The sequence below is a fragment of the Mustelus asterias genome, chromosome 1 (genome assembly GCF_964213995.1).
Source record: "Mustelus asterias chromosome 1, sMusAst1.hap1.1, whole genome shotgun sequence".
NCBI lineage: Eukaryota > Metazoa > Chordata > Chondrichthyes > Carcharhiniformes > Triakidae > Mustelus > Mustelus asterias.
In genome coordinates, this window is record NC_135801.1 from 3,924,164 (window position 1) to 3,937,746 (window position 13,583).

General features: G+C 51.3%; 1 protein-coding gene across 4 annotated transcripts in view; it reads left to right on the top strand.

Annotated features, from left to right (window-relative positions):
• LOC144488359 (electrogenic sodium bicarbonate cotransporter 1-like) overlaps positions 1-13,583 on the top strand; it is a 189,531-nt gene that overhangs the window by 19,431 nt on the left and 156,517 nt on the right. For all 4 annotated transcript variants that reach the window (XM_078206518.1, XM_078206638.1, XM_078206450.1 and 1 more), the window contains exons 2-3: positions 4,451-4,524; positions 10,960-11,142. In XM_078206518.1, coding sequence (XP_078062644.1) covers positions 4,452-4,524; positions 10,960-11,142 — 256 coding nt within the window. In that variant the 5' untranslated portion in view covers position 4,451. The remainder of the gene's footprint in view (positions 1-4,450; positions 4,525-10,959; positions 11,143-13,583) is intronic.

Sequence of the window (13,583 nt, forward strand, 5' to 3'; positions counted from 1 at the left end):
CTGCTCCCCCCCCCCCCTCCACACACACACACAGCTCACTCCCTGCTCCCCCCCCCTCCACACACACACACTGCTCACTCCCTGCTCCCCCCCCCCCCCTCCACACACACACACTGCTCACTCCCTGCTCCCCCCCCCTCCACACACACACACTGCTCACTCCCTGCTCCCCCCCCCCCCCTCCACACACACACACTGCTCACTCCCTGCTCCCCCCCCCCCTCCACACACACACACACTGCTCACTCCCTGCTCCCCCCCCCCTCCACACACACTCACACTGCTCACTCCCTGCTCCCCCCCCCCCTCCACACACACACACACAGCTCACTCCCTGCTCCCCCCCCCCTCCACACACACACACTGCTCACTCCCTGCTCCCCCCCCCCTCCACACACTCACACACTGCTCACTCCCTGCTCCCCCCCCCTCCACACACACACACTGCTCACTCCCTGCTCCCCCCCCCCCTCCACACACACACACTGCTCACTCCCTGCTCCCCCCCCCCCCTCCACACACACACACTGCTCACTCCCTGCTCCCCCCCCCCCTCCACACACACACACACTGCTCACTCCCTGCTCCCCCCCCCCTCCACACACACTCACACTGCTCACTCCCTGCTCCCCCCCCCCCTCCACACACACACACACAGCTCACTCCCTGCTCCCCCCCCCCTCCACACACACACACTGCTCACTCCCTGCTCCCCCCCCCCTCCACACACTCACACACTGCTCACTCCCTGCTCCCCCCCCCTCCACACACACACACTGCTCACACTCACACTGCTCACACTCACGCACACTTCTCACTCCCTGCTCACCCCACTCCACACACTCACACTGCTCACACTCACACACACTGCTCACACATACTGCTCACACTCACACACACTGCTCACACACACACTGCTCACACACACACTGCTCACACTCACATACACTGCTCACACACACACTGCTCATGCACACACTGCTCACACTCACACATACTGCTCACACACACGCTGCTCACACACACCCACACTGCTCACACTCACACACTGCTCACACACACACTGCTCACACTCACACACTGCTCACACTCACACACTGCTCACACACACTGCTCACACACACACTGCTCACACTCACACACACTGCTCACACTCACACTGCTCACGCTCACACACACGGCTCACACTCACACACACTGCTCATACTCACATACACACACTGCTCACACTCACACACACACACACACTGCTCACACACACCGCTCACACACACACTGCTCACACTCACACTCTCACACTCACAGACACTGCTCACACTCACACTGCTCACATTCACACACACTGCTCACACTCACACTGCTCACACTCACACACTGCTCACACTCACACACACACACACAGCTCACACACACTGCTCACACTCACACTGTTCACACTCACCCACACTGCTCACACACACACTGCTCACACACACACTGCTCACACTCACACACACTGCTCACACTCACACTGTTCACGCTCACACACACTGCTCACACTGCTCACACACACACTGCTCACACACACACACACTGCTCACACACACACTGCTCACACACACACACTGCTCACACTCACACACACTGCTCATACACACACACACTGCTCACACTGCTCACTGCTCACACTCACTGCTCACACACACTGCTCACACACACACACAGTGCTCAAACACACACTGCTCACACTCACACACACTGCTCACACTCACACACACACACTGCTCACAGTCACACTGTTCACACTCACACGCACACACTGCTCACACACACTCACACACTGTTCACATTCACACTGTTCACACTCACACACACACACACATCACTAGTATTCATCCCTCAACCAACATCAGTAATACACAAACGGATTATCTCGATGGGTTATTTCAGTGTTTGTGGAAGTTCGCTGTGCGCAAATTGGCTGCTGTGTTCCCCTAGTGGCTACAATTCACAAACAGATTTCACCAGCCATTAATCGTTTTACGATATCCTGCAAAGTACCAGAAAATTGCAAGCCACTTCTTCCTCCCGAGCTGTTTGAGATGTCCCTGCATTCAGAATCCTTCCTCCTTGGCCTGTTTAAATGACCAGGAGCTGGAGGGATTGGGAAATTGGATTGGGATAAATCCTAAACCAGAAAATCGCCACCACGAGATAGCTGACAGCAACTGGAGCTTGGGTAGAGTTTTATACAATGTCCCCTCCCTCCCTCCCTCCCTCCCTCCCCCATCCTCCACCTGTCCCAGGTGTTTGCAATGAAGACAAAGGATTGTGATGCTACGTTGGCACATGTGATAACGCGATTAGTGTTTGCCGGTTGTTGCTGAACGAGGTTGTTAACCACTCCTCCTGACGTCTGTCTTGTGGTACCCCTGTACCTGGATGAGTTTCCTTATTAACTTTGTGCAAGCCCGGGTTCAGTTGATAGCCTCACTGCATCCCAAGGTTCTGGATTTAAATCCCACTCCGGGGCCCGACCCCACCCCTGAGGCAGACATCCCGCTGCAGTACTGAGGGAGTGCCGCACTGTCAGAGGGTCAGTACTGAGGGAGTGCTGCACTGCCAGAGGGTCAGTACTGAGGGAGTGCTGCACTGCCAGAGGGTCAGGGCTGAGGGAGTGCTGCACTGCCAGAGGGTCAGTACTGAGGGAGTGCCGCACTGTCAGAGGGTCAGTACTGAGGGAGTGCCGCACTGTCAGAGGGTCAGTACTGAGGGAGTGCCGCACTGTCAGAGGGTCAGTACTGAGGGAGTGCCGCACTGTCAGAGGGTCAGTGCTGAGGGAGTACTGCACTGTCAGAGGGTCAGTACTGAGGGAGTGCTGCACTGCCGGTGGAGCAGACTTCACGGTGAGATGGTTACATCCTGCTCGGGTGGATGTTGATGATCTTGCGGGACTATTTTGAAGGGGATCTCTCCCCCAGGGTCCTGGGCAGTATTTATCCCTCAATCAGCATTAAAACCCAATGCCGTGATCTTTATTCTGCTGCTGCTTATGGGACCTTGCTGAGGTTGTATTATGGTTCTCACATTACAGCCCCCTTCTTAAGGTTACAAAGCCAATGCTCAGAGTGGAACGGGCAAACCCAAATCCATTCCTTGCCACAAAAACAAATTCAAAATCCAATTGAATCCAATACGAGAGAGACAAACAAGATCCAAGTTGGTAAGATGAGACATTGCACCCCATCCTGGGCTTGACCCGACACTTGATCTTAGTCCAAAGGCCGAGAACAGAACTCATGTTGGCACGGTGGTTAGCACTGCTGCCTCACAGCGCCAAGGACCCGGGTTTGATTCCCGGCTTGGGTCACTGTCTGTGTGGAGTTTGCACGTTCTCCCCGTGTCTGCGTGGGTTTCCTCCGGGTGCTCCGGTTTCCTCCCACAGTCTGAAAGATGTGCGGGTTAGGGTGAATTGGCCGTGCTAAATTCTTCCTCAGTGTACCCGAACAGGCGCCGGAGTGTGGCGACTAGGGGATTTTCACGGTAACTTCATTGCAGTGTTAATGTAAGCCTACTTGTGACACTAATAAATAAACTTTAAACTTCAAGAATTATTTCATGAGCTGTAAAGTGCTTTAACATGTCTGGTGGTCATGAATAATGCTGTATAAATTCAAAAGTTTAAAGCTTATTTAGTTATTTATTAATTAGTCACAAGAAAGTTTACATTAACACTGCAATGAAGTTACTGTGAAATTCCCCTAGTCACCACCCTCCGGCGCCTGTTCGGGTCAATGCACCCTAACCAGCACGTCTTTCGGACTGTGGGAGGAAACCGGAGCACCCGGAGGAAACCCACGCAGACACGGGGAGAATGTGCAAACTCCACACAGACAGTGACCCAAGCCGGGAATTGAACCCGGGTCCCTGGCGCTGTGAGGCAGCAGCGCTAACCCACTGTGCCACCGTGCGACCCTTTTTAAAATCATGTTCGGATCGGACACTTGCCTCTAAACTGCCCATGTACCTAACTGGTAGTTAGGGATAATCTGGAGACGGAAGAGCAGTGATTTATTCAGGTTGTTCTGCGAGGAAGGGACTGGAGTTCCACTCTGGCCATTTGAATCCCGTCTTGACCCATGGAGGCCCTTTATCCACTCTCGGCCCACGCTCTGTGTCTCTCCGTAGCTGCAGGCCAACCCTGTCACATCCCAACACGTCAAACTCAATCTGCCTTACATGAGGCTGTTTGGATTAACTTGCTTATGCTGCGCAAGACAGCAGTCCCCCTCAAGGACATCGCTTCGCACAATGTAGAGGCTGCAGTCGCGAGATTGGCCAATAACTTTACTGTCCAGAGAAAATAATGAGTGGGGGTTTACATGCTGTCAGACCCCGAGGCAACGCTTAGTGCAGACTGCACACCTCAGGAAAAATGCGACCAATCTTTCTTCCTCTTCTATTACCGCAGAATGGAAGATGAGGCTGTGCTGGATAGAGGAGCCTCCTTCATCAAGCATGTTTGTGATAAAGAGGAAGTCGAGGGTACGTAAATAAAAGTTCCATTCTGTTCATTTACTTGCAACAGGCAGCCAAGCAGTGGAGTTTAAATATTACAACAATATTTAATATACACTTCACAAGTATTCGGAGATGTTCTGACAGAAATGAAAGTTTTTTCTCTCTCTGCACATGTAGAGTCGTGAGGTCCTGAGGTAAAGTGACCAATGAGTGGGGAGCTTTCAATCCAAACCCACCGAACCTCCCCTTCAGTCGATAAACAAGCTTGCCGAATGTCAGTAATATTCAGCAACAATCGACACGGGGGCAGTTAGTGTCTCAGAGCATCACTGGGGCGATTATCAAACAAAATGTGACTTGAGCCACTTAACGAGTCAGAAGGTTGGACAGGGGAGTAGGTTTTAAGCAGCGTCCAAAAGGAGCGGGGAGAGGCGGAGAGAGTCAGGGTGGGAATTCCAGGGACTGGGGTCCAGGTAGCTGAAGATGGTGAAGCAATGGGTAACTGGGGACACACAAAAGGCCAGGATTGGAGGAGCGCAGAGATATTGAAGGATTTAGGCACTGGCGGAGGTTACAGAGATAAGAATCATAGAATCCCTACAGTGCAGAAGGAGGCCATTTGGCCCGTCGAGTCTGCACCGACCACAATCCAACTCAGGCCCTATACCCATAACCCCACATATTTACCCTCTTAATACCCTTGACACTAAGGGGCAATTTAGCATGGTCAATCCACCTAACCCGCACATCTTTGGACTGTGGGAGGAAACCGGAGCACCCGGAGGAAACACACACTGACACGGGGAGAATGTGCAAACTCCACACAGACAGTGGGGCGAGGCAACAATCGAACCCGGGTCCCTGGCGCTGTGAGGCAGCAGTGCCAACAACTGTGCCACCGTGCCGCCCAAGGAGGATATAAAACCAGGGAGAGGTTTGAGCATGAGGATGGGAATTTTAAGTTGAAGATATTCCCAGAAAAGGTCAGCATGCACCATTCGATACCTGGTTATATCAGCACTTATTAACTATTCGAGGAATTTTCATTTCTCGAATCCCCATTCAGGCTTTTCTTATTCTAATATGTGGCACACTCTGTCCCCACCCACGCAGATATTATATTGCATGTTTGGCTGCTTGAACAGTGATTAGAGGTGTTTTGGGTTAGTACACATTAATCCTCTTGCATTGTGTTGCATTACGTAAACACCATGTGGTGTCCGAGGAGGTGTGTTTATAAGTCGAGGTCTTCCATCCGTGATCAGCTGCAGAATAATAAGCAGAGACCATCTCACTGCATTGGAAAGTAAAACTCAGAAACAGGCCATTCGGCCCAACTGGTCAGTGCTGGTGTTTATTCTGTACATGAGCCTCCACCACCCAGCTCCATCTCACCCTATCACCATAACCTTCCATTCCCATTTTCCCTCATGTGTTTATCCAGCTTCAACCTTAAATGTACCTATACGATTCACCTCAACCACTCCCTGTGGGAGCGAATCCTACATTTTCCCCACTCCCTGTGGGAGCGAGTCCCACATTCTCCCCACTCCCTGTGGGAGCGAGTCCCACATTCTCCCCACTCCCTGTGGGAGCGAGTCCCACATTCTCCCCACTCCCTGTGGGAGCGAGTCCCACATTCTCCCCACTCCCTGTGGGAGTGAGTCCCATATTCTCCCCACTGTCTGTGGGAGCGAGTCCCATATTCTCCCCACTCCCCGTTGGAGCGAGTCCCACATTCTCCCCACTCCCTGTGGGAGCGCGCCCCACATTCTCCCCACTCCCCATGGGAGCGAGTCCCACATTCTCCCCACTCCCCATGGGAGCGAGTCCCATATTCTCCCCACTCCCCATGGGAGCGAGTCCCATATTCTCCCCACTCCCCGTGGGAGCGAGTCCCACATTCTCCCCACTCCCTGTGGGAGCGAGTCCCACATTCTCCCCACTCCCTGTGGGAGCGAGTCCCACATTCTCCCCACTCCCTGTGGGAGCGAGTCCCACATTCTCCCCACTCCCTGTGGGAGCGAGTCCCACATTCTCCCCACTCCCTGTGGGAGCGAGTCCCACATTCTCCCCACTCCCTGTGGGAGCGAGTCCCACATTCTCCCCACTCCCTGTGGGAGCGAGTCCCACATTCTCCCCACTCCCTGTGTGAGCGAGTCCCACATTCTCCCCACTCTCTGGGTAAAGAGGTTTCACCTGAATTCCCCTTTGGATTTATTGGTGACTTTCTAATATTGCCACTTCTGGTCTCCCCATGACGTCTCCTCCCTCTCTACCCTATCCAAATCTATTCGTCATTTCTAAACATCAGACTTGCAGGATTCTAACACTAAGTTACTTGGGATCTGAAATGACAACAGAAGTGAGGTTGCAAGATTGAGAAATCGGGGTTTGGAAGTAGAAACAGTACAAAGAGGAGGAGGCCATTCAGCCCCTTGCACCTGCCCCACAATTCAATTCGAACACAGCCAAGCTGCAACTCAACTCCTCGGCATATCAGCTCCATGTCTGCACATGGCCACGTGTGCAGAGATTTTGTCGTTGGGAGGGTTGGGGTGGGGAGTGAGGGACAATCCAAGGTGCAGTCAGGAAAGCAGAGAGGTCGAAGGGAGGCCAGTTTGATTGGAATGTCTGAGGGAGCAGCGCTCCTTAGTATCGAGGCTGAGATCTCTTGCAGCAACATCAGCACAGACTCCCGGTTCTGTTACCAACTTGGCTTGGGTGTAGTCCTACAAGCTCCCTCATGTCCACCAGCCTTGCTTGCTCCAAGAATCTTTCTTCTCTCAGTGCATGGACCAATAAACAAAAACACTGACCCAAAACGTGGATGTTACTGCCCCTTTGATTTTCCGGTGGGGTGTTTTGTTCAGCATGTGGATCAGGTGATTAATTCCTCATTGCGGGAGGCTCCAGGACAATCCAGGAGGGTTGAGAATCCAAACGCCCGACCATGGTTTGAATCTGTGTCTCTCCGGGGTTACAGCAGTGGGACACCAGGAGTGATTCTGTATCATGGATTTGACAGCAATTACAACATGGGCTACAACATTATCATTCAGTTCCTTCACAACCATCACAGAGAATTTCTCTGGGCATTCAGTTTAGGTACAGAATGGTAGACATTCTTCTGGATATCAAAAAGCACTGAGACCAAATCATGCATGTGCTCTCTCCTCAAAAGAATCCAATTGTCCCCACTCCTCCTTCCCCCACTCCTCCCTTCCCCCCTCCCCGTTTCCCCACTCCCCCCTTTCCCCACTCCCCCCTTTCCCCATTCCCCATTTCCCCACTCCCCCTTTCCCGACTCCCCCCCGTTTCCCCACTCCCCCCTTTCCCCACTCCCCCCTTCCCCCTCACCTCCTTCCCCCACTCCTCCTTTCCCCCTCCCCATTTCCCCACTCCTCCTTTCCCCACTCACCCCTTTCCCCACTCCCCCCTTTCCCCACTCCCCCCCTTTCCACACTCCCCTCTATTCCCCACTCCCCCTATTCCCCATTCTCCCTTTCCCCACTCCCCCTTACCCTACTCCCCCTTTCCCCACTCCCCCCCTTTCCCCACTCCCCCCCTTTCCCCACTCCCCCTTTCCCCACTCCCCCCTTTCCCCACTCCCCCTTTCCTCACTCCCCCCTTTCCCCCTCCCCATTTCCCCACTCCTCCTTTCCCCACTCACCCCTTTCCCCACTCCCCCCTTTCCCCACTCCCCCCCTTTCCACACTCCCCTCTATTCCCCACTCCCCCTATTCCCCATTCTCCCTTTCCCTACTCCCCCTTTCCCCACTCCCCCCCTTTCCCCACTCCCCCCTTTCCCCACTCCCCCCCTTTCCCCACTTCCCCCTTTCCCCACTCCCCCTTTCCCCACTCCCCCCTTTCCCCACTCCCCCTTTCCCCACTCCCCCTTTCCCCACTCCCCCCCTTTCCCCACTTCCCCCTTTCCCCACTCCCCCCCTTTCCCCACTCCCCCCTTTCCCCACTTCCCCCTTTCCCCACTCCCCCCTTTCTCCACTCCCCCCTTTCCCCACACCCCCATTCCCCACTCCCCCTTCCCCCATTCCCCACTCCCCCATTTCCCCAATCCCCCCATTCCATACTCCCCTTGCCCTTACCCCACTCTCCCTCTATTTCCTAACTCCTCCCCTGCTCTCTCTTTCCCCACATCCCCCACTCTTCACCCCCAATCTTTCCCCACCCTCCCCCCACCCTGCTCTACCTCACTCCCCGTCCGTTCATTCCGCTGGTTGGGGGACAAAGCTTAAAGATTAAAGGCAGACCTTTCAGAAGTGAAATGAGGAACATATCCACACACAAAGGGTGTAAATGTTTGGAACATTCTTCTGAAAATGGCAGTTGATGCTGGATCAGTTATTAGTTTTAAACCTGGGATCTTTGTTAGAGAAACCATTCAGAGATATAGAACAAAGGACATGGAGTTCATTCATAGATCAACCGTGATTTTATTGAATGGCAGTGAAACAGAGCAATCCTAATAAAGCCATCTGGAGAAACAGGTGTCTGGCCATCTGTTTCTATTGATGCAGTTCACAGATTGCTTCATTGTGAATGCCTGGCTGAGCTCCAATTTCCCAACTTGAGCTTTTCGCCCCAGTGGCGAAAATCCAGCCCTAAGATTATGGCACCAGAGGAGGAGACATACAATTTGAGGAGGACAATATGGCAGAGGTGGAAGATAATGGTCTGGATATGAGGAAACAAGCCCTGTTTTGGTTCAGTGGTTACTTTGGAATCCTGTACCTCTGGATTAAACCTGAGTTGGCAGTGAGGGAGGTTGAAGGAGTTGTGGTCAGAGACACAGTGTTGCTGTGGGTTTTGTATGGATGATATTAACCCAAGTGGAGTTTCAGCTCATCCAGATGCCAGTTTTGGGTAGGTGGGATCGAGGAGGTGGAGGCGGAGAGATAGAGCAGGATTTGCCAGCATATATTGGGTAATCAGACTCACACGTCCAGTGATGTAAGTAGCGTGTTCCACTCTGGCTGTTTGCAAGAGTCACCATTCTCGCTTCCTTCTAATAAAGCACTGTCTGGGCCTTTCCTGGAGTAACCCTTCAGTATTGGGCACAGGCAGGAGATATGGGCCCTGATGGGGCTACCGCACAGATTCATGGGAACTATGCCAGGGCTAAAAGTGTTAAACTATGAGGTCAGGTTGTGGAAACTAGGCTTACAAAGAACAAAGCACAAAGAAAATTACAGCACAGGGACAGGCCCTTCGGCCCTCCAAGCCTGCGCTGACCATGCTGCCCGACTGAACTAAAACCCCCTACCCTTCCGGGGGCCAGATCCCTCTATTGCCATCCTATTCATGTATTTGTCAGGATGCCCCTTAAAACCCCCAGCAGCGAGTTCCAGGCACCCACCACCCTCTGTGTAAAAGATCTGCTTCATACATCTCCTTTAAACCTTGCCCCTCGCCCCTTAAACTTGGGCCCCCGAGCAATTGACTCTTCTACCCTGGGAAAAAGCTTCTGACTATCCACTCTGTCCATGCCCCTCATAATCTTGTAGACTTCTATCAGGTCTCCCCTCAACCTCTGTCGTTCCAGTGAGAACAAACCAAGTTTCTCCAACCTCTCCTCATAGCTAATGCCCTCCATACCAGGCAACATCCTGGTCAATCTTTTCTGTACCCTCTCCAAAGCCTCCACATCTTTCTGGTAGTGTGACGACCAGAATTGAACACTATATTCCAAGTGCGGCCTAACTAAGGTTCTATAAAGCTGCAACATGACTTGCCAATTTTTAAACTCAGTGCCCCGGCCGATGAAGGCAAGCATGCCGTATGCCTTCTTGACTACCTTCTCCACCTTCCCTGGTGCAGAAGTTTAAAAGAGGATGATGGAATGAATGGTTTTTAACATCATTAAAGAATCCAATAAATAGATAGCCAGGAATTAATTCCTCCAGTGATGGGAATCCAGAATAAGGTGGCAGGACCTTAAAATTAACATCAGGTCCAAATGGGGTGATGTAAGCAAAAACTTCTCCAGACAAAGAGATTTGAACACCTGGTACTTTCGCTCCCCACAAGAAAAGGTTGCTGAGTCAGGAATCAATTGGAAATTTCAAAACCATAAGTGATAGAGTCTTGTTGGGTAAGATTAAGGAACAAGGTGGTTAGATGGTGTTAAGATACAGATCAGTCATGAACTAACTGAATGACAGCACAGGATGAAGGGGCTGAAGGACCTCCTTCTGTTCTTGTGTTCCACTCTACAGAGTTGGATGTATAGAATTGTAAAGAGACAGTGTGTGCAATGCATACTGAGGCCGGAGTTTTACTGGCACGCCCGCCCCGATTCCGGGGGCGGGTGAGGTTCGGAGAACAACATTCTCCTTTCGCCTCGGGCGGGATCGTGCGAACCTCGGGTGGACATACCGGTAAAATTCTTCCCCGAGTGTCTTCTGGAAGCTGGTTAACCCCTTGTGAAATTCTTTTCAGGCCATCACACTGTTTATATTGGGGTTCACGTCCCAAAGAGCTACCGAAGGAGGAGACGGCATCGGAGAAAAGCAGGAGGAAAGGAACGGAGCAAGGAGCGGGAGAAGACAGCAGAGGCCTCCGATCGGTCAGATACTGAGAACAATGACGATCACAACAGTGGGAGTCTCTTCAAACCACTCCGTGAGTATCAGAATAATCCGTACATCCACTCAACACATCATCCTCAAGGTGTGGAAACCTCCTTCGTCTGTCCCGACCAGGGGAGGAGGAACACCATTAATATTGTAAACACAAACATGGTGCGATCAGACTAAAACATGTCAAAATTGACAATTAAGTCCCAACAAATGAGATGTAATTGTACCAACTAAGTTAGCTGGAAAGCACAAAGCCACTTCCATTCGCACTCGGGCTCAGAAGGACTCGAGTGTTTGTGTGGTCACTTCGATGAGTCAAGCCCCTGAACTTTCCTTTAACTTTTCCTTTATTCTTTCATGGGGATGCAGGCATCTCCGGCTGGGCCCGCATTTGCTGTCCATCGCTAACTGTCCTTGATAAGGTGGTGGTGAGCTGCCTTCTTGAACCTGCTGCAGTCCACGTAACTCTCGGCTATATTTTTGTTCCATTTTAACTCAAGTTTGCCAGAAAGAAATCTACCTTTTGCTGCGACCTGAAGTAAGATTTCACTGGGAGGATTTTGAGTTTCAGTTTTCCTTTTGTTCAGAGCGATGTACTCCGCACCCTTCCCCCGCTCTCCCACCAACTCCTCCCTTCATAACACATCCTGCTCTCCACATTGGATTCTTTGTGTGATTGGGTCAAAATAGTTCAGTTTGTTGGACATCTCCATGGAAACTCGGCGGTAAATCAGTAAAAAGAGAAATTGTTTTTTGAAGCATATGCACTGGTTATAGTTGAACCTGATGGTTAAGTGGCCAACCCTGTTTAACTTTACTGGTGGTTGAGGAGGGTGAGAGAGGTGCGACGGCAAAGTCTCTCAGCGTAGTCTGTGTTATAGGTTGACCTGAGTGGGTTCGTGATCTGTAGTCCTTTCGGTATCTTGTCTGCTTTCTTGCATCTTTGTAGAAACTTTACCCCAGTCCAACGCCGGCATCTCCACATCATAACTTTACTGACCAGATCATTTTACAATCTATAGGTTGAATTCCCATCTTCCTCACTCCTCCATTCATTGGATGGTCGATTTTGTAGCAGGGCTTCTCCCATCAGTGGAAACACATTCCCCACACCTATCCAATCAAACCCCTTCCCAAATTCACAGCCTCCCACCCATTGACTCTGTCTACACTCCCCGCTGCCTCAGCAAAGCAGCCAGCATAATCAAGGACCCCACACATCTCGGACATTCTCTCTTTCACCTTCACCCATCGGGTGGCACAGTGGTCAGCACTGCTGCCTCGCAGCGTCAGAGGCCCAGGTTCGATTCCTGGCTTGGGTCACTGTCTGTGTGGAGTTTGCACGTTCTCCCCGTGTCTGCGTGGGTTTTCTCCGGGTGCTCCGGTTTCCTCCTACAGTCCAAAGATGTGCGGGTTAGGTGGATTGGCCGTGCTAAATTGCCTCTTAATGTCAGGGGGACTCGCTATGGTATGGATGGGGTTATGGGAATAGGGCCTGGGTGGGATTGTGGTCAGTACAGACCCAATAGGGCCGAATGGCCTCCTTCTGCACTGTAGGGGTTCCATGATTCTATGAAAGGTCTGAGATCATGTACCAGCCGACTCAAGAACAGCTTCTTCCCTGCTGCTGTCAGACTCGTGAATGGACCTCCCTCACATTAAGTTGATCTTTCTCTACACCCTAGCTATGACTGTAACACTACATTCTGCACTCTCTCCTTTCCTTCTCTATGAACAGTATGCTTTGTCTGTATAGCGCGCAATAAATAATACATTTCACTGTATTCTAATACATGTGACAATAATAAATCAAATCAAATCAAAATTTTAAAGGCCACTCTCTGGTCACCACTCAGTCAACTCCCTTTTCTAGTGAAAAGAGCCCCAGCTTGTTCCTTTCCTTCTTGACATCTCGGATCTTGCGTCAGTCTTGTAAATCTCTCTTTTTGCATTTCCTCCATTGGCTCGATCTCATTTTGTAATACAGAGCCTAGTATGTGGGCTTGTTTAGGAAAAAAAAGCAATAACTGTGTCTTTGGGGTAGGGTTTTAAATATTTTTTAAAGTATTTCACATAACGTACATTAGAGATTTGGGGTCACCATGGTCTTGTTAACTTGATGAGCTCACAATGGAAGCTCAACCTCACCACTGAATGAGCAGCGCACTTTAATCTGTACATCTCTGAGCCTGTGTTATTACTGCAGGTATAATTAGCTCAACTCTCTTAATTCTTTGCCCAGGTCCGTTTTATATTCATGTCCTCTTATAAGAGGCAAGAGTTTAAATACATAATTTTCAGATTTGCCGCAGAGTTTTGTGGAGTGGGGGGGGTGCGTTATTGAGAATGTGGGACCATCGCTTCTGGGCCTTTTGACCTGAGGATCATCAGATATAAGGGCAGGAGTAGGTCATTCAGCCTCTCGAGCCTGCTCTGGTCTCCACTTACCCACCTGGTCCCCATCACCCTTGACTTCCATTTCGA